At 41.5% G+C, this 26803-nt stretch overlaps 1 protein-coding gene across 1 annotated transcript in view; it reads left to right on the top strand.

Moving 5' to 3' along the window:
• PCNX2 (pecanex 2) overlaps window positions 1–26803 on the top strand; it is a 154671-nt gene that overhangs the window by 98748 nt on the left and 29120 nt on the right. Inside the window, exons 24-25 of the mRNA XM_062641709.1 lie at window positions 13666–13724; window positions 16519–16734. Coding sequence (XP_062497693.1) covers window positions 13666–13724; window positions 16519–16734 — 275 coding nt within the window. The remainder of the gene's footprint in view (window positions 1–13665; window positions 13725–16518; window positions 16735–26803) is intronic.

Consider the following 26803-nt stretch of genomic DNA (forward strand, 5'->3'; position numbering starts at 1 on the left):
AGTTTGACAAGGACACAAACACAGAATATTGAAAACATTGAGTAAAGAGCTTTTGCTCCTTCTGCCCAGAAAGATTTAAAAGCTCTTGGTAACTGGGATCTAATGGGCTTCCAACAAGAGTACTGGAGACCTGTAAACACTTCCAGATGGAGGTAGTTTTTTGCAAGGAATGAATGAACAGTCTTCAAGGTTAGGGACTGGATTCAATAATTAAGGGCAGGGGGAGGGTGGTAGTCCTTAGAGTCCTGTGCTCTGGGCAGTGTGTGAGCTCTTCACCCCCTACTAACATGTAACCAGGCTTGGAGTAACTTACTGCAGCTGCATAAAGTGAAAATTGTATTGGCCAAATTAGGACTTGGCCAGACCAGTGAGAAGTGTTACACTTACCCCACTTCCTGTGTTGGTGCCACTAATGTATCTGAGCACCTCAAGAGAATTCAAAACTAGAAATTACAGTGATTATTTTTTCCCTTATTTACGGCAAAGGAGTTTGTTTGATTTTGACTTGCATCTGTGAGTACGTATGTACTCATCTATAAAGGAATTACTCAGACAAAGCCAAATCATATAAAGAGGCTTTTGAGGGGAGCTGAGTTTTGTATACTGGGGCCAAATCTTAACAAAATTCTCTTATACATCTTTTTTTGAGGGGTCAACGGGTTCATTATTTCACAGGAGTGAAGCTGAGGGGAGTCACGGAAAGGCAGGACACTGCCACTAATCCGACAGACTAATTTACATTTTTGGATGGAAAATTTGAACATTATTAAGTAGGAAGTGGAGATTTTAACATCTGCTACATTTTACTTCAACCACAGTGTTTTGAAGGTGTTTCTAGGTACCAGTTAGCGAATCAAACTTGGTTGTAGGCGCATCACTTCCATATAGCTAGGTTAGCGTAGAATCTGTATGTTATTGCAGGTAGAAATAGAACGGAGTGGTTTAATTTAATTTTGGTTTGTCTAAGGCTTTTGGAATGAGATGAACAGAAGATATTCAAAGGAAATTTCAAAAGATGGTTGATGCTTGATACTTAGATAAGGGAGGGGTCTTGTTTTCATCGTTATTGATCATCTGTGACTCCCACTAAGGGAAGTGAAGAAGTTGGTGCTAATAGTTTCTGAAAGCAAAGCTAGCTAATTATTACCCATAAACGATAAAACTTCAAGCGCAAAAAAACCTAGCCGTTTTGATACATTAATCTGCCACTGTTCCTTCCAAAATAAGAAGTAACTACAACTTCGCCTTCAACATGAATGCTTAAATTAGACTCTGTGGAAAAAAATCATGCTTTGTTTATAAGAAATTCTAATTTATCTTTTGTGATCTTCTCACATAAAACCACAAGCTTGCCCCTCATAAACCTTTCAGAAGTGGAAAACAGGCCCGTAGAAGATTCAGACAGTCATCAAAGTGAAATAAATGTTTGGCTGAACCTGTGGTATCCCATAATAGGCACATGTAATGATTTCTCCTAAATTTATATGAATTTTGTATCTAGGTGATTCTCCCTTGCCTGATTTCCATTTCAGTATTTCGTTGCTCACATGAAGAATTGACCAGAGTGAGCATTGAACTGAAGAATTCCTGGTTCACTGAAGGGACACACTGAAAGACAGAAAAAGTCAAGGGAAGGGAGTAATTTTGTATTAAGAATAGGCAAATTTTATATGGAATACTTAAATATTTGAATTGAAATAGGTCTTGCTTTACTGCTTTAAATCTTGACCTTCAACATCTGAAAATTCAAAGGGATGGCATAATTGCTTTCTTTCAGAGCTGTGGAGTTAAATAGGATCAGAAACTTGAGCTGGAGTGGAAATTCAGCTGCTGCACTGACCTGTTTTTGGGCTATGGTGCCCTCTGGACAGATGTGCACTGAGTTCTCAGGTGCTGTAAGACAGAACACACAGATGGAGAAGTTGGTGTAGAGCTTTCCTTTTTGGCATGCACATGTGCAGCTAAGGGTATTACCACAGAATCATACAATGGTTTAGAGTTGGAAGAGATCTTAAAGCTCATACAGTTCCACCCCGCTGCTATGGGCAGGGACACCTTCCACTAGACCAGGTTAATCAAAGCCTCATCCAACTTGGCCCTGAGCACTGCCAAGGGATGGGGCATCTACAAATTCTCTAGGCAGCCTATTCCAGTGTCTCACCACCGTCATAATGAAGATTTTTTTCCTGATACTGAATCTAAATCTCCCCTCTGTCAGTTTAAAGCCATTCCCCCATGTCTTGTCACTACATATCATTGTAAAATGGAAAGTCGCAGGTTAGGTACAGCACAATCTGAAACACACTCATTTGAAGCAGAAGCTCTGGCAGATTTTTTTATTATTTATATTTATTATTCAGTAGCTTTATATAGCTTTTTTGTTTTGCCTGCTTTGCATACTCACTTTCAAACACTTCCTTGCTGTATTGATGGCTACATTAAATTATCTCATTTATATTAGCTACATAAAAACTCATTTGCGTTTATATGAAGTAGAGGTAGTCAATTCCATGGTTATATCTTCTATAATTTAAACTCTTAATTGGACTAACTGAAAACAGTTTTGATAAGCAGTCTAGATAGCAAAACATCACGGTTTTGTTTTTCTTCCAACTCATAAATTAGGTTACCTTTTTAGAGTGTCATTTCTGTTCATCGCTATGCTCACACTTAACTGCTGTCAAGCAGACTTCATTTTTTCTTTGTTTCAGTTAAGGAAAACTTATTTTTGTATCTCATTTGGGCTAACAGTGTGAAATGAGATGAGGAAAAAACAGCTGGTTCATTTTCTGTAAAGTGAATCCAGAGTTGAAGCCTTGGACATTGGCAGTAGAAAATGCCAAGTTTATTAATAAAGCTGGGCTATTAAGCCAGTAGCCCAAGTGGTGAGCAACTGTTCCGTCTGTTCCTTAAAGTGTTGGCTTGATTTACTCGGTGTTTTCTGAGTGCACATAGACATATCTTGCATTTCCAGTGATTCATTTAGTCCCATTTTTCTCTGCTGGCAGAAGAGGAGTTTGATTCCTAAGGTTTCTGACTGGGCATCTGCCACTCTAGATGATGTGAGCTGGAGCTGAAAGTCTTAGAGAATTAAGATGATGGCTTGTTTGTTTTTAAAAGGAGATGGAGGAACTTAAGTGGGTTGGAAAAAAAAACCAACAATCATTTTGACAGTAAGCAAACTGTGAAATTCCGAGTAAGCTCTTCAAAATTCAGGAATCACACTGTGCCTGTTTGCGCTCTTGCAGTGTGTGTGCAGAGCATGGGTGTTCTTCCCTGCATCAGCGAATGCTGTTTGTTTATAGTGTGCACTTTGGTACTCACTGCATGCAGAGCCTACATGTAACTGAGGTCAGAGATCTTTTCTTGGGGAAAGAGAAGGTTGGCTTTAAGAAGAAGAAAAAATAAGGCAATAACAAAGGTGAGTAAGAAAGAGCTCCTCATGCAACCACTTATTTACAGCTTCTGCTGACATTGTTGAAAAGAAAAGGGTGTGAAATCAGAAAGCTGGCCTGCTGCTCATGAGCTGGTTGCCTCGTGGGAGTCAAGATATGAGACATTTTCTGTCTTTCAAAATAATTAAAGATAAAAAAATTGATGCAACACCAGCTTTGTGCTGGCCTTAGCCTGGGTCCTGCTTCCCAGTTTGAAGAGTCCTGGTTTAGTCTTTATTTTCACAGGTGTTGGAGTGATTAGGCTGTAGATGTCAGAAAGAGAAGAGGAAATAACAGAAAATCTTGTTTAATGTATAGGCACTTTAAAACATGAAGTGTTTGTTCAAACACTGTTGTGCTATTCCTCTGCTTTGCTTCTTTTCTTAAATACTTGGTCACGCTGCAGCCTGACCCTGTCCCACTCCTCCCTTTGTCTTATCTTGCTGTGTATCTTGGACATGGCAATGGACAGAACAGAGTAGGAAGTTTACTTTCATTCCCCAGTGGATCTAACCGCTGGATCACATTGAGTAGCCTATTCTCTGCTGCAGCTGTGATTTGTCACTGCCAACAGCAAACTGCCATCAGGAATCTGGAGATTTCACTGCCTACAAGCCACTCATCTCTCCTGCTCATTCCTGTTTGTGTTCTTCTGGTTCAGCGCCTATTTTGGGGTAAGGCACAGCTTGCATTTGCTTTGAAGGGTCTTGAGTGACTTACAATGTTATGTAACTAAATTAGTTTAGAGACTGTGATTAAATTGCCAGATATCTCAGAAGAAAATTACAGGACACCTCTCTATGTTTGAGAATATGTGAGCAAGCCTTTCTTTTCTCAATCTTTTTAAATATCACTGTGTTACTGTTCCGGTCATTGTGGTCTGGAAAATAGCCACCTACAAGGTTAATACAGCTGGGAATGGAGGGTGAGCAAAGCCTCCCCTGCCTCAAATCTAGTGAAGCTGGTATTTTCTTTTATCCTACAAGCTCACTTAAACTGCCCATCATGGACAGCCTACAGGTGGAATGGGAAGAATGTTCCCAGTGTAGATGTCATTTGGGTTGACCCCATGTTATGCATGTGTGTGGGAAAAGGAGCTGTGAAAAGTCATCTTCTACTCTCTCCCTTTTTCCCATAAAATAATAGGCCTTCTACTTCCAAATGCTTATTTTAACACATCCTGGTGCATCTGGTTTCCCTGTGACGCTGCTCATCTGTTACAGCTGCTAAGACCCCTGTTCTGAACACAAGATGTCATTCACCCATAACTTTCCATGGGCCTTCTTTGGGAGCTGCATGTTCGGACCTTTCTTGTTCTCTTTTTTAGGGCTGTGTTTCTTTTTTTTTGGTCTTTTCTTGCTATGTTGTTTGATTTTTCACATGTTTGTAGACCTCCATAGTGGTGATGTTTACAGAGGAAAACTGCAGCAGATGTTTATAGTTCACTAATGCCTTGGACATTGGTTTACAATGAATACATTATAGAAATGTACATTAACCTCTGAAGTCAACAATCACAGCATAAGTCAAGCATAGGAGAACCATTTTTTCCCCCTAATCGGCAGGAGTTTGTGTTAGCCTGATTTCCTCAAATATCACTTCAGAAATGTTATGTTTTGACTGCTGTCACTGCCTGTTCTCCTTACTTAGAGTTCAAACTTTTCTGAATACTTCCAGCCACCTGGCATGAAAGCCACATTGCAACCATGAGGTTTAGTGTTCATTGTGATCATTTTGGTTTCTTCTAAACTGTTTCTTTCTCTGCTAATTTTTGTGTTTCTCTCTAGCTGCTTCTGCTTCTATACTGTCTTTTATGAACTGAGCAGAAAGAAGCACTGTATTCCAGTTGCACAACTTCAGAGTGAACTGAGATCCTATTTCCTATGCTATTACTTAGTTTTATGAATGATAGCCCCTTTGATGGCTGTGGCTCTTTTAAGAGAGGTCTTCACTGAGTTGGCCTGAGAGCTCCTTCAGGCTTTTATTCAGTGTCAAGTTAATTTAGAAATGGGAAAAATAGTATAAGTAAGTATCGGTGTGTAGATAAGACAAAAATGGGTGCTTATTAGTACCTGGGACTTACAAGTCAAAACAAGTAGGACCAATGAATGAATGGGTTTTAGTCTGAAGTTTTTGTATGTTGTCTTCAAATTAGAAGAACTGCTTTGTCCTGCTTGCAAAGCATGTAGAATTTGATGAGAGTCTTGCTGGAGACTTCGAAGGAATTTTGATCCTTGAGCATCCAGCCTAGACTGGTACTGAGGGATGTTTAGGCCTAGCTTGTGTGCCCACAGCTATAGCATTTCTACTGATTGTAGTGGTACTTTCTGCCTGGCAGTGATGTAAAAGCTGGAATGTTAGCAAACTGCTAATTTTTTCTTCTACTTGCAGATTTCCCAATAGAGTTTTCTTCTTTTTTTTTTTTTTTTTTTTGGCAGGGGAGGGAAATGTTCCCTCTTGAAACAATGAGTATAAACTGGCCTTTAGGACGTTGTGCCCTATTCTCCAGGTGCATGTGGCCATGGTTCTGGCACTGGGGGGGGAGAATAGAGAAAACCAAAATGTTTGAAGAACAAGGAAGATTCTTGTCCATCCTTCAGCCTTAGTTCTTTAATAGCCCTCTGAAGTTACTTGTTATTCATTAGACTTACTCATCTGACTGTCTTCTCAAGAACTTTCCCTGTACTGCCTGTCTACTTTACACCTTCACATTGCATACCACCAGTACTACCCATGGGCTTGTACCTGCAGAACTTGCCTGGTTTGGGAGTCTTTAATCCCTTTCAGCAGGTGTGTGGGGCTCTGAGGAGCAACAAAGCCACAGCATTCAGACGTGGGAGGTATTGCTTCGGGTAAAGTGCCAAGCTAGAAAAAGCCTTAGTAGCAGTTACACTCCCCTCAGCATCTTGAACTGTGTGTGTGTGTGCCCCTTTGGCCACTTGCTGTAGCACAGAGATATGCACATCTCTCCAAACCAACCCTCACCTCATGCTTGACTCCATGTGCAGAGTCACACTGAACTGTGAAAATGCAAGGGCTGTCTGAGAAAGGATGGGTGAGGAAAACCAGGCACCTTTAATCCAACAGATCTGGTATTAAAATTAAGTGTTCTCTGAGTTGCCAAGAGTTTCACTCTCAAGGGAGGCTATACAAAATTCAAGTTGTATTTTAACTGTTTGGCAGTATCTTCTTAATGGTAACATCACTTCTCAAATTTTGCCCCTGGCCATCAACAAGACAAATTGAAGCTAATTGAATAGGAGCCGTATGTGTGATAATTAATTGGGAGTGTATTCTGATTCAGTGCTTTGTAGTTCCCTGCTGAGTTAAAGACGGATTCACAACTCCAATTCACTGAATCATTCTAAGAGGACAGAATAAAGACAGAAGGGACGCATCAGACAGAATGCATGCTGAGACCAGGCAGGAACACAAGCAGAGATCAAAACCACAATGGGATAAATGAAAAGGGAAAGGAATGGGGAAAAAAGGAAAATGTGTGCAGTGAAAAATCTGAGAGGATAATGCAACAGACATTGATAAGCAGGAACTCAGACTTATAAAGAAAATCAGGAGCGTGATATAAGAGGACTTTTAAAGATATTTGGAAAGGAAGGCAGCAACAGGCATAAGAGAGGGAGGAGAATGGACTCGTAGGATCAGAAATAGGAAGCATGTCATATTTTGAGGGCTTGTGTGGATATACAGTGGTGTTAACACTTTATAAGCTGTTCATCTAATGCTTAGTTTCCAAATTATGTAAATCTAATGAGATCAAGTAAACACATGAGATTTCTGTCATGTCAAATATTGGAGACCTGTTAAAATGGATTGACTGAATTTCCATAAGAATAAGTGTTCTCAGCAAGCTTCCATCCCATACCCTTCAATAATGTAGATCACCTTCTGGTTTAGATTTAAGAGAATCAGACATTTAGGGGCAAGATGAGGTTTGGAGCACTGAACACAAACATTTGAGAAGAGGCATACTCCAGCAACTTTTGTCAAGATGCGAAGATGGGAAAAACTGAGATCACAGAGATGTTGCGCAAGTGTAACTGTTCTGACTGAGGTGATATGTAAATTGTGTACAGATAGCAGCTGGGAATATTTCATACTACAGCTTGCCCAAATCCTGGGTTGTCTCCTTATGTACTGGACCCAAACAGTCTTGGGGCTTCTAAAAGCAAAATGTAAAATAACTCTCACTTCTTTCTGCGATAATGCAACATACAGAATTATTGTCACCATTGCTCAGAATGGTCTCTAAAGCTTTGTACTAGTTGGGACTAAGTAAATACTGGATGAAAGCAAGAAGTTTGGGGATTTTTGGTGCTTGTTTTTTGTTTGCTTCTTTCCCCTTATTTTGAATCCTATGTCTAGAAGTGTTTGTTCTCAAAATGCCGGAGATTTTTTTTTCAGTCTGAAGAGTACTGTAAGAGACTATCATAATGACTGCTGTCAATGACTAACACTCTAAACAGTCCTTGCAGTGAAATATCTAGAGGTATTAAAATCCCTGGTTATGATCAAATTTTGTACAACTGCACAGTAGCAGTAAGATTTTTCTTGTTCTTCAGTGTAGTATCACTGATGCTATACTTGCAGGTTGATGGCACTGGAATGGCTTGGTGAGCTTCTGCTTTGACTCTCTTCATCTTTTGCTGAGAAATACATACGTGGAAAAACCCTATAGTGAGCTAAACTAGTATTTCTGATGTAGGCTTTCTTTGTAAGACATCATTCACCAGTCTTTCTCTTATTCTTGTATTTCCTTACACTTTTGTGCCATCTCTACCTCATAATTTTATTTTTAAGCAGTGCCTTGCTCTGTGGAGTAAAGGAGGCAAACATTTTGGCCTCGTTAGCTGAAGCAGCTGCCAACATTTTGGTAATTTTTTTTTTTTTTGCTGTCTGATCTCACTCTCTTTTTCTAATGAAAACTTCACCAGGACTTTTCTCATCACCTCCTTCCTATCCTCCAGGTCCTTACCATTTCTCAGGCTTTTGCCCCGTCACTCATGAGCCCGTGAATTCATTCTGCAGAGTTCTTTATCCAGAGCTGGGCACAGTGGAGTACCTTTCCTATAATGTTTGTATTGGCTCATGATGGGAAAATCAGAAAACTAACACTCACATACACTCCTTCGTATACATGGTTTTGTGTGTAATTAGTATATTTGCTTTTAAATTTAAAGTATCTCTATGAATTGCAGATAGTGAGGTATAGCTGTGATGCATGATCCCATGCTAAGCCTCAACCTTACACGAATGTCAGGGTCCTGGCCTTTTTTCACTGACACAAGAATGAGTACAAACATCTCTGTGCAGTTGGCATAATCCTTCCACTTGTAAAGTTTCTTGTATTGGTTAGTATAAAATACATGAAGATAGTGACTAGATGGCTTTCAAAAGGAAAAAAATACTTGGACAAGTGGAAAAAAAATAGGTAGCAAGGTAGGCAAATAAGACAAAACCAGGGATATTGATGACAATTTGGTAAAGCACTAGTGAATATTTTAAATTATGCAGATGTTTAAATAACCTAGCTTACAATAAGAGGTGAATTCCCCAGCTAAACCTTCGAATATGCATGTATGTGGGATGCTTAATCTATGTTTGGGCACTCAGCTTTTTATCAATTTCACACCTCTCCCTATTGCTGCAGGAGCACAGAAACCTCACCTTAAGAAAAGGCTTAAGAATATGCCAAATAAACATGCTCAGTAGTATGAGCACCTAACAGCAGTATGAGCTGAGGCCAGCAGTATGAGCACCAAACCAACCACAAAAAAACCCTGAAAACCAAACCCAAGAAGGTGTCAGCATGCACCTTTTTAAACTTGAAAACAATTATTGATGATAAGGTCTTCCGATGTTTTAGAAGGATTATTCAACAGCATTGTCTTTATCAACTTTATCTCTTAGCTTTCTCCCAGTTTCCTAGTGTGCAATCAAAGTCACTTTTTATTATTGTTAGATGAAACACTAGAGCAGTCAAGGAAGGAGGGGAGGAAAAAAGCATGAAAAATAAGAATCAGAGAAAGTGATCAGGAAGGAGAAGTTTCTTTCGTTTTTAAGAGATCTTCATCAGTGTGAGTTAAACCTAAGGCATATCTGCCATGCAGTGGCCCAGAAAACATGGGTATGGTTATGCACGAAGGGGCTGTCACCCTTTGCTGTTACAATGACACTGAAATCATTCTTTGTTTTAGATGAAAGTGAATTAGAACAACTTGGGTGTCCTCACACTTCCAATTAGTAGCATCGTTTTTGCCTCTGGTGTCCTTCAAATATTCATGGATGCCTGGTTATTCTTCCATCTCCTCATTCTCCCTCCTGCCTCACTGTTGTAGCCTACTACTACCACTGTGTTTTAATGCTAAGCCTTCCATTTATAGTGCCAGCAGTGTAAGATTTTCACATGGAAATGTTGAAGGTTTTTTTTCCAGACTCCCGTGAAGAATAATAATAATAGGGCTGCAGCATAGTAGAGTTTCTGTCTTAGATTTGCCTGTTAGATGTCATGGAAAGGCAGATTAAAATTCATTGGGCATAGACAAAGAAAAACTTTGAATCTACCCTAGAAATGCATCTCTTGCATCCCCCAGAGAAGAACTGCTTTTCTTTTGTTCTCTTTCAAAGTAGAGATCCCCTACTTCACAGCAGGAAGCCTGGAACTCTTGAATTGGTGTTTTGGGGCAAAAAACAGCACCAGCAATGCAGATAGAACAGCTGCGATTTTATTTTTATCTTCTGGAAATAAGCACAGCAACAACCTTTTTTTTTTACTCCTCAAATTCCCCAATTCTCAACATCCACTGTATGTTCCCCAGGGTGCCTGAATCCCCCTCAGTCTTTTTCCTACCTTGCTAAGGAAACTGGGAGAGTAAAGTGAAAGAAGAAAGTCTTCCCAGGTTGAAAAACAAGGCAGTATTTTTGGACAAGGCAAGTAAAAGTGACTTCATCCTTTTGCAAAGGGAAGCAATAGTTATAATGGAGTGAACGGTGCTATGCAAACCAGTGGATTATCTCAGTGCCCATGTAAATGATGAATTGAAAGAGCATGAGATAGATATTTCAGGAACTAAGCAGATGTTGACTTTAAACAGTCACTTGCTCTCTCGGGCAAGTGCTGAAGGACCTGCACTCGATTTGCATAGAATAATGCAATTTAGGAAGAAATTCAATTACTGAGCTAATTAGCATCTTGGATGAGTGGTAACAACCAAATTTAAAGTAAGATTTCACTGGAGGAAAGCCCAGGTCATCCCCTGGAACACTCAAGGAGGTCCTAGTTGACAGTGAAAAGCCCAAGAGAAAAGGTGTCCCTGACTTGATTGTTAGGCACGGTGTATTGTAGTTTAATGTTATGCAAATTCCCATTGCTTCAAGAAGGTCCTTTGATTACTAATAATTGTGGAAGAGTTTTAAAGTCCAAAATGGATTATGTGACCGGATTTATTCAACCAACCGAGTTTCAGGAGAGGAGTTTGCTTTACACCTCTATTACCTTTGGTCTTAAAAAATAATAATAATAATTTAAAAAAAACTTCAAAATATGTCTAAAGATTTGAGTTTTTCTCATAGCATCTGAAAAGGTAAATCCTTCCTTGTCTCATGTCCTGAGGCCCATATTTTAGCTGCTTAAGCAACCATGACTGTGCTTGGAATGGAAGTTAAAGCTGCAATCCTGGTTTTGTTTTGTTGGTGAGAGCTGTTCTGTTTCTTTCTCTTTTTCCCAGTCATGCTGCATTATCTGTCTCAGAGTGTCCTGAAGCACTCGTGATTTTCCTTGGTTGTATCATGCATCTTTCTCTCAAAGAAAAATAAAAAGGAAAGAAACGGAGCCAGAGCTGCATGCTGGGCAAAAGGATTCCTACTCATTGTAGATTAGAATTTTCTGAAGTATTGCTTGATTTGTATAGGTCTCAATATGCCTCAAGAACAGAAATGCTTTATAGGTTGGTAAAAATTGGGGTGAAGAATAGTATTGGCTTGTACCTCATACTGCCACACTCATTTCAGAGGGACTGAAAGTTAATAAGGAGCCTCATAATCTTAAAACATATGCATTTGGAAATCAGCAGCATTTCTCTGCTGAGAATAGAAAATTGATTGAATTCCATAACCTAATCTTTATGCTTACTCTTGCATATGTTGCAATTGCAGGTGGATGTATATCAGGGTAGAAGAATTCTGACAACCTTTTGAAGTAAAATCATTCTTTATATTCTGAACTGCTTAGAAGGCCCTCTCCCCCACCCCACATTGCCATTTTCTGTTGCAGAGGAAATGAAAATTGCAGTTACAATAAGCTGAGCCAACCAGAGGCAGGAAGATAAATAATACATCAAATAAAATGCTAATCAGTGTAGATAATGTACTAATGCTAATTGCAAATAATTCTAATTAAGGCTCACATTCTCTTCAACTGTATTTCTTGCAAAGTAAAGAACGTGCCTTTTTAAAGCAAAAAAAAACCAAACATTGCTGATAGCAAGTGAAAGTAAAGCAGTTCTGTTCCTCTTCTACTTGTGGAAGCCTGTGTGCAATTTTTCTGTTGGTCAGTTTTCCACAGCTTTTTGGGAAGGCTTTAGAGGGTAGATGAAAAGGCTTTCCAACATTAGGGACATCAATGACATCCTTCCCCCAGTTGGCTTCAAGCGTGAGCTTATAGCCCTGAAACTTCCATCCTTTTAAAAAACCTGTACATTGACACCTAGGAGCCAATACTGAGATGAGTACATACAGATTCCCAGGGGGTCTCTGCTGTGCTTCAAAGACAACGTTGTGCTGGGTTTGCACCATCTGTCTGCAATGTTATTTAAGCTGTTTAAAAGCCTCCTATACAACATATACCCTCTTTGATGCAGTCTTCATGCAGGTCTCATAGTGAGTATATTCAGGCTGTTCAAGCTGACTGGCCAACCATCAGCCCATTCAAAAACTCCACAGGGCCTTGTGCTTCCCACCCTAGTGAGCCAGAGCCAGCCTGTCCTGCCTGGCCGTGCTGCCCAGGACCATGCCTGGGTGTCTCCCTTGGTTCCAGTGCCAGGAGTGGTGTTGCCTTGCCACTTTCCTCCTCTGTTTGCAGGCTGTTGGACAGATTAGACTCTTGCCGCTGTCACATGTAACCTTATGCTGGCTGTTGTTTGGAATAAATGGCTTTGCCTTTTCCCATTCTCTGCTTTAACCCCCTTTTTCAACGAATATTCGCGTATCTGATTGGTAGACCTACTAAGGCTAGGGATTGAGGGCAAAATTTCTGAGGTGGTGTTCTTCATGAAGTGTCCTGAAATCCTAAAGCTCTGCTGCCATATCAGTATTTCAGGGAAAATTGCATTTACTGTAGTATTTCTGTTAGCCAGGCTTCCACTTGTACCCTTCAAGGCTTGGGAGATCTGTGGATTTCTGGTGTTGAATATCCCTAGTCACCACAACATCACACCCTTCTTCTGGACACAGTGATTTACTTGTTGCTTATTTTCAGACTGAGTGTCTTTTGTTACAGGTAGGAATAAAAGCTCAATCCAGTCTGTCTTTTAGTTGCTTTCTCTCTCGTAACCATTTTTTCTATGGTATTATACTCCACTGCTACAATGAAAACTGAACAGGGAATGTGTCATTCATAAGAGAGGCAGGGTTATCATCTATATGGACCAAGAGCCTGTAACTTACTTTTTTTTTCAAGCAATAAGAATGACCAGAGACTGACTCCTTGCTTCCTAGCTAAACATGAAACTGAGTTAAGTGTTTTTTTGTTATTGTTGTTTTTCCATGTATGTTATATGTCCACAGAAATATTTTTACACAAAGAAAACCCCTTGAGTCTAGCTATTTTCCTTAGGGCTTAGAAAGGAAGAAAGACTGATTTAATATTCTTTCTATTCACTGTTTTGGTGGCATGTGCCTATGTGCTGCATACCACAGATTCTCTGCCCCAGAAGAAGGAAAATGGGGAAGAGAGAGTTTGAGGAGGGGGACAGGGGATGGGGGGACACACACTTCTGTGTGCTGATAAGATGCAATATCAATGCTGAACGGAACTAACTAAATATATGCCTACTTGGAATAAACTTGATGAATGGATTAGAGTGTGAACTGCATAATGATGTAAACACAGAAAGAGAAGATATGTTAAAAAGAAAATACAAATGTGATTTTGGGAGAGTCTTATTTAAGAACAAAAGTAAAAAGAATTGGCTGTACAACATGTCTTTATTTCCAGCACCAAAAGATCGGACCATTCCAACACCAGACTGGCAATTCAGATCGAAAAGGATGGAGGTATGGCCTGGAAGTTTGGGTGTGTTGCTTGATTTGCAAAATGTGATTTATTTACACTGTTGAGGCTTTGCTGGGCAAGCTGAAGAGATGCAAAGGATTTAACTGCTGTGTGAACAAGCCAGAGCATTTTAAATGTAGTAGAGCATCGGTTTAAGTTGTATGACTTGGTAAGTAAAGGTTTTGTTAAAAAGCAGCAGGTTAGTGGTGTCCTAACTGCTGGCAGGTATCACCTCTTCCCTGGGAGAAACCTTTCTGGAGATGGGGGAAAGGGAAATCAGAAAATTTGCAGGAGGGGGTAAAAAAAGAAGTAAGAAGGATGGTGGGCTTCTCCTCTGGGTGCCAGTGCAATAAATGAGCTCTGATCCATGGCAGTGTAAAGCACCTTCCTGGGCTGCACCAAGTGGTTCCTGTGAGGCTGGGAAGCGAGAGCATTTTTGAGGGAGACAGTGGACATGGAGAGTGTGTGGTACCTCAGCTGATGCTCTTCAGCACCTGGTGGGACAGAGCCCTTTCCACTGGAAATCAATACCAGTGTTTCATGCCAAATCCCCATTCCAGCAGGAGAAGCCAGGGTTTCATATATGAGTTTCTTCTGCTTTAGTGTTTTGCAGCTGGTTTTATTTTGCCCCTGAGGTATTAGGGGCTTCTATTGTAGAGGTATAAGATTACACTGTAATTATTGCTGTTATATTTTTATTTACACACACACCCCCTTTTATCTTTATCCATTACATCAAGGCATGAAAAAATATGCATCTTTAAGCAGAAGTGGGTGTAATCCAGGGTGTCCAAGAAGGCAAGAGAGGTATTAGCAGTTTGAGGCATATATAATGCTCTTTCATTATTTATCATTTCAAGGCAGGGAGTTAAGATGTTTCCCAAGGCCATTCCGTCATCTGGTAGCAATAACCTTTAGCACTATTCTATATGCTAATAAGTTGATTATGTTTTACACCCCATAGCTCAAGCAAAACATTCCTTTGTGTGTGTGCTTAAAAGATTTAATTAGATGACTCATTCAGATTTTGACTAAATGTACTCCGGAAGGTGTATAGCTGAGTATGTCTGTATGTGCATACACACCTGCATGTACATCCATACCACACTGGATGCATAATGGCCTTGGTGATGAAAAGCAGTGTAGCAACATGCTCATTCCTGCTCTTCTGCTGAGGAGCAATTTGTAGGGGAAGCTATAGCCTGTCACCCTCTGGGTTTTTTCTTCTTGTTAGTTCTGCTTCTAAATATGCACATACATAAATATGCATGTACATCTGTACATGTGTATCCACATGCACGCTCGTGTATAGAAATACACCTGCAAGATGTTGGTTTGTATGTATATAGCTATTAATGCACCAGCATTTTAAAAATATTGAAGGTGAGATACTGGTGCATTACAGAAATGAAAAGCAGTTCTTGTGTCACGTATGTATTGTGTAAAAGAGTACAAGCACAGGAGAGCACCATTATAGATTATGCAGCACTGTGTTAGCATTTGTGAAAGGTTCCTTCGCTTTCATGGATCACCGTCATGAAGTGCTACTTTTAATCCAGTTAAATGCCATAAACTTTTAGGAGATGACACTTCCAGACTGTGATGGGGTGAAGAACTGGTAACAAGCAATGTGTAATTGGACAGCTACTACTTTTAAACAAGTGGTAGCAATTCTAGTTTTATTCTTTCTTGATATACTCAGAGAACTCTTGTAAAATATGTATCTTCATCTTAAGTACCAACAGATACTTCATGGAAAAGCCTTCGTGGAAAATTCCTGTCCTGGAAGACTAAAAGAAAAAAATCCCACCAAAATTCCTGGAAGCTGGAATATCTCAGAAATAACAGTCAGATTTAAGCTTATGGGCTGAAATAATGATGGTTTCTGGGTTCATAAATTAAGGACAATATGTTGACATAAACTTAGCATTGCAGAAACTTTCAGTGGAGCTAAAAAATTCTTGCTGTTGTAAAATATGGAGGTGATTTAATTTGGCCTGAAATAAGTCTTAGCACTAATTTGAGGTTCTCTTTACACTATTCTTAATATGAAACAAAAGTTTCATGCCTGGTTCTCTGGAGAGCTAAAAGCCACCTGGGAAATACAGATTCTATAAAGTCTGAGGAAGATACCCAGCTAGAGGAAGAAGCTTTATGCAGGAACAAAAAAGAATCATAGAATCATAGAATAGTTAGGGTTGGAAAGGACCTTAAGATCATCAAGTTCCAACCTCCGTGCCGTGGGCAGGGAGACCTTATGCTAAACCATGTCACCCAAGGCCTCATCCAACCTGGTCTTGAACACCGCCAGGGATGGAGCATTCACAGCTTTCCTGGGCCACCCATTCCAGTGCCTCACCACCCTAACAGGAAAGAATTTCCTCCTTATATCCAATCTAAACTTCCCCTGTTTAAGGAGGTGATCCTGCCCCTCTACTCTGCTCTCATGAGACCTCACCTGGAGTATTGTGTGCAGTTCTGGTGTCCTCAGCATAAAAAGGACATGGAACTGTTGGAACAAGTCCAGAGAAGGGCCACGAGGATGATCAGGGGACTGGAGCACCTCCTGTATGAAGACAGGTTGAGGAAGTTGGGGCTGTTCAGGCTGGAGAAGAGAAGGCTGTGTGGAGACCTCATAGCAGCCTTCCAGTATCTGACGGGGGGCTATAGGGATGCTGGAGAGGGACTCTTCATTAGGGACTGTAGTGATAGGACAAGGAATGTGGGATTTTATGCAGAATGGCTCAGTGTGTTATAAATTTTCTTCTTTACAAATGTGTGCTGCTCTGGTTGCAGGAAATGATGACAATAATCTCAACTCCATTTTTTATGAGCATCTGACAAGATCTCTGCAGGAGTCTCTTTGTGGAGATTTGATTCTGGGCCGCTGGGGAAACTACAGCACAGGAGACTGTTTTATTCTGGCATCGGATTATTTAAATGCCTTTGTGCACTTGATTGAAATTGGAAATGGCCTTGTCACCTTTCAGCTCAGAGGGCTGGAATTTCGAGGTAAGGAACCTTGATGATTTAAATAACAACAAAACCAGCAACAAGCCCTGTCTGACCTTTTCATCTATCGCAACCCCTATAGCAGGACTTAGAGTTTAAGGACCTTTCTCTCTCTCTTTTAACAAATACTTGTCTGTTTGTCTAAAAGCTCTGTACTTCTTCGTATTATGGTCTGAATAACAATGTTTTGAAGCCTAGATGTTCAAAAATTTGGAGTCATGTTCTGCAGTATCATAAGACTTTCAGAAAGGAGGCACACTGAGTTATTTGCTTGGTTCACAGATCTTTTAGGTTATGATTAGTTATGTTTTCAGATTATTTCTTTGAAAAATTAAGTTATTCTTAAATTTGATCAACCACCCAAAACTTGTCTTGGAAAAAAACCTAAATATCATTAGACACCTCCCATGGAAAGCCACCTGTGTCAGATCATGCAAGATGCTGGTGCTGAGATGGTCTCTGTCACAGCAAAAGAGGAGAACACAGGCAAGTCAATCAGGGTTTCATATTTCTATTATTTAGAAAGTGCTGACTTCAGTTGAAGTGACCTTACTTTGTTCCTGCTTGGTATATTCCTCTGTTAGGACACTTCTCTTTTAAGGAATGGCAGTTGTGTCCCTGTCCTTGGTGGTGTGGCTTTTGCGAGGCCAGTTGCTCATAGTGTCATACTCCTTCCTTTTTGTCTGTTGCTGTCCCTGGAGTAGGAACTAAAATGAAAGTAAACCCACAAAACTTTTAAACAGCTTGTAAATTTTGCTCATGCTACACATGTTGGCTTCCTGGGTTTGCCACTTACATTTGTAACCTTCAGAGATAACACTTTGCAATTGCAGGTGACAGGAGTTTTGAAATCTCAGAATAAACAGTTTTCCAGTCTCCAGGGCTGAGCAACCAATGGGCAGTGTGTAGAGGAGTGTATAATCAAGGAGACTTTTCAACAAGATTAAGTATGAGAAAATAGGTTACAGACTGCCTCTTTGAATGCACTGAGGTGTAGGAGGATTAGATGAGGAAATAACATGTGTGGGCTCAAATCTTGACTCTGTGACAGGCTCCCTGTAGGATGTTGAACAGGTTGCGGTAAATGCTCGATGTTCATTTTCCTTCTTCTATAGTGGGGATGAAGATCACACTCCTGTGTCTTAAGAAAGGGTATGTAGAAAACAGTAACCTGAAACAGCTTGGTATTGTAGTATCTGAAGAGATACGTGTTCGGTAAAAAGGCAGATTATAAGGAAAAGCAACTGGAAAGAGAAATCATTTCTTTATTAGCCTCGTAATTTCTTGTTTATAATGATGATGATATATGTGTGGATTTGTGGCTTTCTTCAACTTCAAAGACATCTGTGAAAGTATTATCTTCTTGTGTGCCTACAAGGTGAGCTGTGCTGCTGCTGTGTCAGAGAGAAGTGCTGAGGTTAAGTACCATATAGAGTCCACAGGTACTTAAAGGAAGTAACTTAAAAGCTTATTTTGGATAGATTTGGAATTTGCTATTACTTCTTTCAAATCCAGGCCAGACAAATGCAGATTTATATTGTTCTGCAAGAACAGTTAAATACTGCAGCAGTACAAATCTCTTGGTCACAGTACCGCTGGTTTCACAGGCCAGTAAATCTCAGAGATAATTGCTTTTTCCTTTTTTTCCTGAAGACATTTTTAGTCCGCCTGTCCCTTCTGGTTCCTCTTCTGTTGCTCACAGCCATAATTCCTAATGGAAACTCTGAAATAAAAAAAATAGTTCATTCGTTTCTGCAGATCTGAAAAGTGACTTTAAGGAGGGATTTATGCATGTTAAAGAAGAGTTGTACCTTGGACACTGTTGACAGTTTGTTCAGGTTTGTTGGGGTTTGGGGTAAGCAGGAGCATTTATGTTTCCATTAACTTGCATTCGAATTTTAGAAAATTATTCTTGCTGATCATCCTTTTGTGTTAAGTTCACGGTAGGATCTGAAACACACAGAAGAAAGAAATCTCATTTTTATAATGAAATTACATGACTTTCGTGAACTTTTTTTCTCCTCTATGCAGTTGCCACCTACTTCTGGGTCCCTATCCATCATCACCATCCCCAGATAGATCCAGAAAAGTAAATCTTGGAAACAGAGATGAAAAAACATGAGAGGATCCTCAAACCATGTGCTAGCTGGATAAAAAGCCTAGCAGATGGGTTGAGTGAACTGGAAATTTAATGGTGAACAACTAGTTTTGTTGTTAAAGTGGTATAGTTCTAATGCAAAGTGGTTTGGGAAGAACTTGGTCTGACTCTGAGCCAGTATGGTTCATTACCGAGCGAGTGCCATTTTGCATTTGGATCAGAGAGCAAAGTTCAAAAATTGCAATCAAGGCATCTCTGGATTCCCTAAAATCAAAGTTTAAGTAATTAAATGGGTCTGAAAATTGACCTTTCCATGCAGGTTACCTAACGCTGTTCAGTGTTAGTACTGCAGCTGTTTCACTTTGTGAATAGATCCAACATGTTTGCTGGCTGCACTAGGCTGTCCCAAGGAAGCTGAGATTGAGCTGAAACTCTTCCTTGGCAGGTTTTCTTTGTTCCTTCCTTTGAGTGGGATCGCTGCCTGCAGGGGCAGGTAGTTAGAGTAGGCTGTGCCCACGCAGTAGCAAGAGCTAGCTCCTGCACAGACCAGGCACATTCTTCCCCACTGCATATCTTGCAAATAGCTGGTGTGGGGTACAGCTGAATAGAGTAGGGTGTTTTTCTGCACAAGTGGGAAGAGAGTATGCAACTGCCCTGGAAAAAACCTGGTAGTTTGCAAAGTCAAGAGGGAGTTGTTAAGCACTGTGCTCATTTCCCCTGCTTTGGGCATCTTACGTTCTTATTTTTAGTCATCCGGTCAGGCACTGCTTTTCGTATAGGACCTTGATTCCTTTTCATTGTGCAGAATGGTTTCCCACAGAGAGGGGAAAAAAGGGCCAGAGGAGGAACTTGAAATCTGTAATTTCTGAGCTTTGGCTGCTTGACTTCAGTTTCAAACAAGTAATTTTAATTGAGGGCCCTAAAAATCTGCTCTTCCTTAAATAGGAAGTCTGTGTTTGCTTTGGAAATGAGTGAATCACAACAGTGTTCTCTGTGCCTGTGACTGTGTTCTGTTTGTGAGTAAACCAAAAACAATATCTGCATTGTGGAGCTCTGGATTTTCCTATGGGTGTTTCTCGCTGTGTTAGCTGGAAAGCTGTGCTAGCAATACTGCCACAGTAGTGGCTGAAGAAGGGGTCATAGAGTCTTCTGATTTAAGTGTACTGGGAGCAGGAGGTACTGCCTCCTCAGTTTGCAGGCCAGCCTAATTGGGAATTGGCATTATAAATGACTGATCCAGATGTCTTTCTAACTGTATGTAATAGAAGTATTTGACTCAGATCTTGAATGAACACCACCACCACTGCCCCCTCCAAAACCCTGCAGGCAGAGCAAAAAGATACAGGCTGACAGAAGGAAGTCAGCAAAGCTTGGGTTCCTCTCATCCTTCTTTAGTCCTGTTCAATTTAAGCACCTTGCATGAATTAGTTCTTCATTCTCCCTTTCTACAGGCAGAGAGGTGATGAGCCTCCGTCGTGTCATTCATCCTGTGTGTCAAGCAGGGGGGAGGCTCAATACCTCCAGGCACTGAGAGGAGACACCCAACTCAACTCCTCCTTTATTGAAAATGAAGAGAGTGTAGTAATGAGCTCAGATCCAGTGAAAACTTTCAAGTAGCTGCATGTTGGTTTTGGGGAATCAAGCCTTTCAGTAACTCTACTGTCTGTGTTAGACCACAGCAGTATGCTAAAAGCAGCCTGCCAGAAGAAATACATGATGTATCATTTAATTTGAAAGGAAGAAAAGGGAAAACCCACAACCAGGGAACAAGAAGAAAGAATGTCAAAATATCTAGTTCACTGTAGAACAAGGAAGACTTAAAAAAATTTTCTGTCTAGTCTGTGCCTCTATAAGGTGTATTTTGGAGAATATCTCCTTAGGCATTACACATGTGCAGAAACCATGTATGAATGGCAGTGCTGAAATATTGAGGAGACCTTTCCTCTATCATGCCCAGTATTCTTCTATCATGTAATTAACTTCTAAATATCTGCTGTGACTTTTTGTTACTGCATGTTGCACATGCAATATTCATGCTTCAATTGGAGCTTCATTAGATGAATCAAGGAAAGAAGCACAGAGCAGACACAGATGCAATTGTACGTAGTAAAGGCAGCTGTGACAGCAGGGTTGGATTGCCTGTGGGGCTTTCTCTGTGTTGGCAAACTTATTTCCCACACAAAATGGTGTATGAACACAGCCAGTTTAGGGTATATGCTTCAGGCACAGTACTGATGTCTAAGAAATATGGACAGTTACTCATTTCTGCAGTGTATGTGTATGCTGCATGATTTTTTACAATAGCAAGTACATTACCAGTGTAAGGAATATTTATTGGTGTTTTATTTTCCTGTCTGAAGGCTCTGTAGTGCTAGCAAGAAGAATTATTTGTTTTAAAAGTGGTTGCAACTTTACTTTTTGCTTTTACAAGTGAATTCTTGCTGTTGGAAAATAGAAGTACCCACCTTCATGTCTTCCCTAAAACCACACTTGAGGTATGTTCAGTGTGTGCACCAGACCAAAAGGTATTGATAAATTACAAGGATTTCAAGGAAAAGCTGCTATTTTTAACACATCTCTTTGGAGAGAAGGTTAAAACCCGAAAAATAGATTGTTCATGGGAAATAACAAAGGCTGAGGGACACAATGCTTGCCAGTATTAGAGGCAAGAACAGAAAGAGTACAGAGGGTTTTCTTTAATCTTGGTGATTTAATTGGGAGAATTGGCATGGAACAGGGAAGAGAATTTGTTGTATGCAGGAAATCTTTCTAGATGTGTAATGATGCTCTAACAGTAGAAGCCACTTAGGAATTTCAAATAGCCTTAGAATAGTTTCTGTAACACAGAGTAGACTAAATATTTGATATCTTTTTTTCACTTTCCTCCCTTCCAAAATGTTATATGTGTATATGGGTACAATGGAGAAGAGTTTTGGAAGGAAGGAAAATGTTGTTAGACGCACTGCAACCTTTTCATTGGGAAAACGTTTTTGCCAGAAATAGGATGCTGCATCTTGCTTTGCACTCCGGAATAGGTGACGTGAAAGGTTTTCATGGTATTTGGTAGCTGCAAGTTTAACAATCAACATCCTTAGAGAATTCTTTCTTCTGCCTGGGCTTCCATAATGTGCCCCTGTGGACCAAGAAAATGGAAGATTTCTGAGGAGAGGGGATGCCTGTTAGTAGAGCAACTGATCTGGTTTAAAAAAACAGACTATTTTTCAGGCATCCAAGCACCTGAAGGAGCTGAAAGCCGAAGCACAGTTTTATAACTAACAGCTTTGATCTTTTGAGAAATTGATACTGGTTTTTAATTTCTGAGATATTTATTTGAAATAACCTGAAACTATCAGAGCCTGTAAACTACTCTTCTTAATCCCAATTCCACAAGGAAGGAGCCAAAACTGTTGCTGGTTTCCAGATTGTGTCTAGTTCTGGGGTTCATGGGTTTCCATTTGGGAACTCAGTTTGCTCCTCTTTGAAGTATTTGTTGTTCTGTGTTTCTTGTTGTTCTTTGTTGCTTATTTCAGGAGAGGATGTCCTTTCAATGGCTGTAATTATGCTTTTCATGCTTCTTCTGGGTGATAATTTACTGATTATTAGGTTGCTAGCCTGAGCAGAGAAGTGTTGGGTGAGAAAGAGCCTTATCCATCAGAATTTGGGACTACTCGGATTTGCAGCAGAACTTGGTGGAGCAGAGTCAGATATTTCCACTGTAATGCATTTATTTCTAAAATACTCGTGTGCATGATTTTGCCAAAAAAATGGTGAGCAACCAGGCATTTCTGTGAAGTCTAAGTGACGAGACCTCTGTACAGTCTACAAGAGGAGTTTACCCTGGGTTTCGGTCCATCTTTATGGTTCCCGTGTCTGTACCCATCTCCATCTCTCTGGTGTAACACCTAGTTAAATACCCAAATCCAAACCTGATTGTTGGTGTCACAGCATTTTAAGCTTGAAGTGCCCAGTGCAGGAGAGTGATTTATGATCTTTTTAACATCTGTGGGGTGGGGTCAGTTCATTAATCCTATGAGCCCTTTCTATATACATTTGTACCCTACTTGTTTATGATTGTCAGTGATCCTTAGTGCTCAGCCTATTGCTACCTTAGTCAAAATAATTAGTTCCCATTCTGGATGTGCTGGTAAACTATAGTGTTTTGTGAAAGTTAAAATAGCTTCTAGAAGTATGCTTTTCCTTTCACTCACTGAATTTTCAAAATTGAATTCAAAAGCACCCTATGATTTCAGCCTTAAATTTTAGAAGGTTGGGTCATTAATTTAGGTTTATTTCATGTATCCTCTTGAAGTGAGATTGCAGTCTATAGTTTCAATTTTCTCATTTCCATTTAGGTCAGCTCATTCTGGCTCTGCACAAGTCAGTCCTCAAATCCTGATGTGTCAGGAAAATAGAAAAAGCTCCAAGTTCTCACCCTGATTTTCTCTTGAGCTCACATAGATTGACCTTGCTTTGTTCAACTGGCACATGTTTTTGCATTGATGGGTTTTTGGCACCCCTCCAGTGTTAGATATCTTACAAATGAATCGGTCTCTGTACTCACAAGGGTCACAGTGAATCACTAAGTTTGAGTGAAGTGGAAGAGCTTGTTTTCTTTCTACTGCAGAAATAAATGTAAAAAAATGTTTTCCCTCAGATTTTAGGATGACTAATTAGCAGTGAAAACATTTTCCTATATTTTAATATTTAATGGTACTACAGTTAATTATATTGCAGAACTGAAGTGCATGTTCCGCTCCCTGCTTTTCGGTTTTGATGAATAATTCTGCCAGAGTTGCTTGAACTTGATAATTTTTTGAGAAGCAATATAAAAATTGTAATTGAAATCATCAACTTACAACATATGCATAAAAGTTTAGAGTCATCCTTCTGTAAATGATATACACAAATGCTTAACATCACTTATTGTGACATATCTTTTGGCTCAATGCATAAAGCTGAGCACATGCTCTTAGTGTCTGCAGTACCAGTGTCTAGCATAACGGGCCAAAAAGGACTGATGCAGGCACTGGTAAAATGAAATTTCTCAGTAACAGTGTCGTGGTTTAAACCCAGTCAGGTAATTCGTTCGCTCACTTCCCCCCCTTTTCTTGCCCTCCCCCTGCTCTCGGAGGGACGGAGAGGAGAATCGAAAAGAATGCAACTCCCACGGGTTGAGATAAGAACAGTTTAGTAACTAAGGTATAACACAAATCACTACTGCTACCACCAATGATAATAATGATAAAGGAAATAACAAGGGAAGAGAATACATCATCTCACCACCAGCCGACCGATAACTCGCCCCCCAAGCCCGACCAAGCTCTGACCGATACCTCCTCCAACCCTGCAGTCCCCCAGCCCTTCCGGCTCCCTCCCAGTTACATCCTGGGCATGACGTGCTGTGGTATGGAATACCTCTTTGGTCAGTTTGGGTCAGGTGTCCTGTCTCTGCTTCCTCCTGGCTTCCCCTCCTCCCTGGCAGAGCATGAGGCTCACAAAGTCCTTGGCCAAACCAAAACATCCTTGTTATCAGCTCTGTTCCCGAACTGAAAGTCAAAACATTGCACTGCACCAGCTACCAAGAAGGAGAAAAAATGACTGCTACTGCTGAACCCAGGACATTATCCACCCCTTATTCCATACCATTCACGTCATGCTCAGATCCCAGATTTTCAATATACCATCACTCTTATCTCGGTGCACTCTTAACTTAGTGCATGGACCAGTCCCTATAAAGCTGCTGCATCCATCTGGTCCATGTCAGGCTCCATCTCTTGTAACAGTCTTCCAGAGCAGGAGAGACTGTGTGCAGTGTTCACACTCATGAATAACCTGGGCAATAGTGTCCATTGCTAAGTCCACCCCTCGATCATGAGTCCATCTCTATGTTGCATCTTTGCTCTGATGGCCTGAAGTGTCATGGGCCCACCAGGCTTAAAATAATTCACTGTCCCCTTAAGCAGTTTCTGCAGCTTGTTGCTGGGGACTCCATACAGCTGCCTTCCATCTCCAATGCTTCCAAAGCACTGGAGGGGCCCAGTGAACTAGATACTTGCCCATACTGTCCCACACACCCTGCCACTCATCACTGTCCAGCCTTGGAGAAAACCTTTTGGTCCCCCTATATCCTTGTCTAACCCCAGACAAGACCCAAACCTGACTCTGCTTAACTTTTGAGATCAGACAAAATGGTTGTGGGTAGAACACAGTCTGTGTGTGTGCCAACATGCTGATCCCCATCACAATCAGCAGGCAGGTCCCAAGGATACCCAAAGGCCATTCAAAACCTTCAGAACTCTCAAACGACGCTGCTGTACTTGTCACTGGGGCTGGTGTAGCTGCTGTACTTGCCGGCTCTCCCACCGCCAGCTTCTCTTTTCCTGAGTCCAGATCTCCCTCCTCTGCCTTGCTGGGAAATGCTGCGTGGTCTCCTGCATCCTCCTGGGGCTCGGCGGGCGGCTTCCGGGGAATGCTCTCGGCCGTCGCGGGGCTGGGCTCGGCTCCTCCGCGGGGCTCGGCTCCTCCGCGGGGCTCGGCTCGGCCGCGGGGCTCGGCTCGGCCGCGGGGCTCGGCTCTTCCGCGGGGCTCGGCTCCTCCGCCGCCTTCTCCCGCTGCTCGGCAGCCCCTTCCTTCCGCTCCTCGACCGCCCCGACCTCCTCCACCGGCAGCCGTCCCCTCGCGGCCTCCGGCCCCGCTCCCGCCGCCGCTTGGTCCCCTGGGCCGCTCTCCCGGGCCGGTTCGGCTGCCGCCGGCTCCCGGGGCCGCTCCCCCTCGGGTCCCCACAGCCTCACGAAGATGGAGAGTAGGGTGAGGGCCAGGGCGGTGAAGAGCAGCCGGACGGCCAGGTACAAGTCCACGGCCACGTCCGTCCCGCCCTGCTGCTGGAGCCCGCCTGTATTACAAGCCATTGCCATAAAGCACAGTGAGACAAGAACCTTAGCCCAGGCCCCACACTTGATAAACACTATCACAGCAAATACCGGCTCTACGTAAGTTACAACATTCTGAAGCTGTGAGATCAAGCGAAACAACTCTGAGAGCCAATAAATCAGCATTGTGACGAGTGACTATTAATCTGTCAGATCTGTTGTTATCTCAACCCTTCGTGCCCCACGTTGGGTGCCAAAAAAGGACTGTCGTGGTTTAAACCCAGTCAGGTAATTCGTTCGCTCACTTCCCCCCCTTTTCTTGCCCTCCCCCTGCTCTCGGAGGGACGGAGAGGAGAATCGAAAAGAATGCAACTCCCACGGGTTGAGATAAGAACAGTTTAGTAACTAAGGTATAACACAAATCACTACTGCTACCACCAATGATAATAATGATAAAGGAAATAACAAGGGAAGAGAATACATCATCTCACCACCAGCCGACTGATAACTCGCCCCCCAAGCCCGACCAAGCACCGACCGATACCTCCTCCAGCCCTGCAGTCTCCCCGCCCTTCCGGCTAACTCTCAGTTACATCCTGGGCATGACGTGCTGTGGTATGGAATACCTCTTTGGTCAGTTTGGGTCAGGTGTCCTGTCTCTGCTTCCTCCTGGCTTCCCCTCCTCCCTGGCAGAGCATGAGGCTCACAAAGTCCTTGGCCAAACCAAAACATCCTTGTTATCAGCTCTGTTCCCGAGCTGAAAGTCAAAACACTGCACTGCACCAGCTACCAAGAAGGAGAAAAAATGACTGCTACTGCTGAACCCAGGACAAACAGGCAAGTCTGTGGCACTGAAATCCAGCCAGTGTATTATGAATTAAAGTAAGGCTCAATTAAAGATGAATGTTACTGGCAGTCTTTCTAGACTGCAAGAATTGGGAGGGAACCAACATGTACTTGAGCATCAAGCCTGCATTTTGTCGTTGCAGACTTGAGTCCTTTCACTAGATGTCACTTGGAAATGCTTATCAGCAGCATGATGACAGGGATAGGGATTTGGTGTCTTGTCAGAGCACTGGCCATGGTTCAGGTTACACCTTTA

This window comes from Pezoporus occidentalis, unplaced genomic scaffold, assembly GCF_034315485.1.
Source record: "Pezoporus occidentalis ecotype Australia unplaced genomic scaffold, CSIRO_AGI_Poc_V1 ctg7, whole genome shotgun sequence".
NCBI classification, from domain to species: Eukaryota; Metazoa; Chordata; class Aves; order Psittaciformes; family Psittacidae; genus Pezoporus; species Pezoporus occidentalis.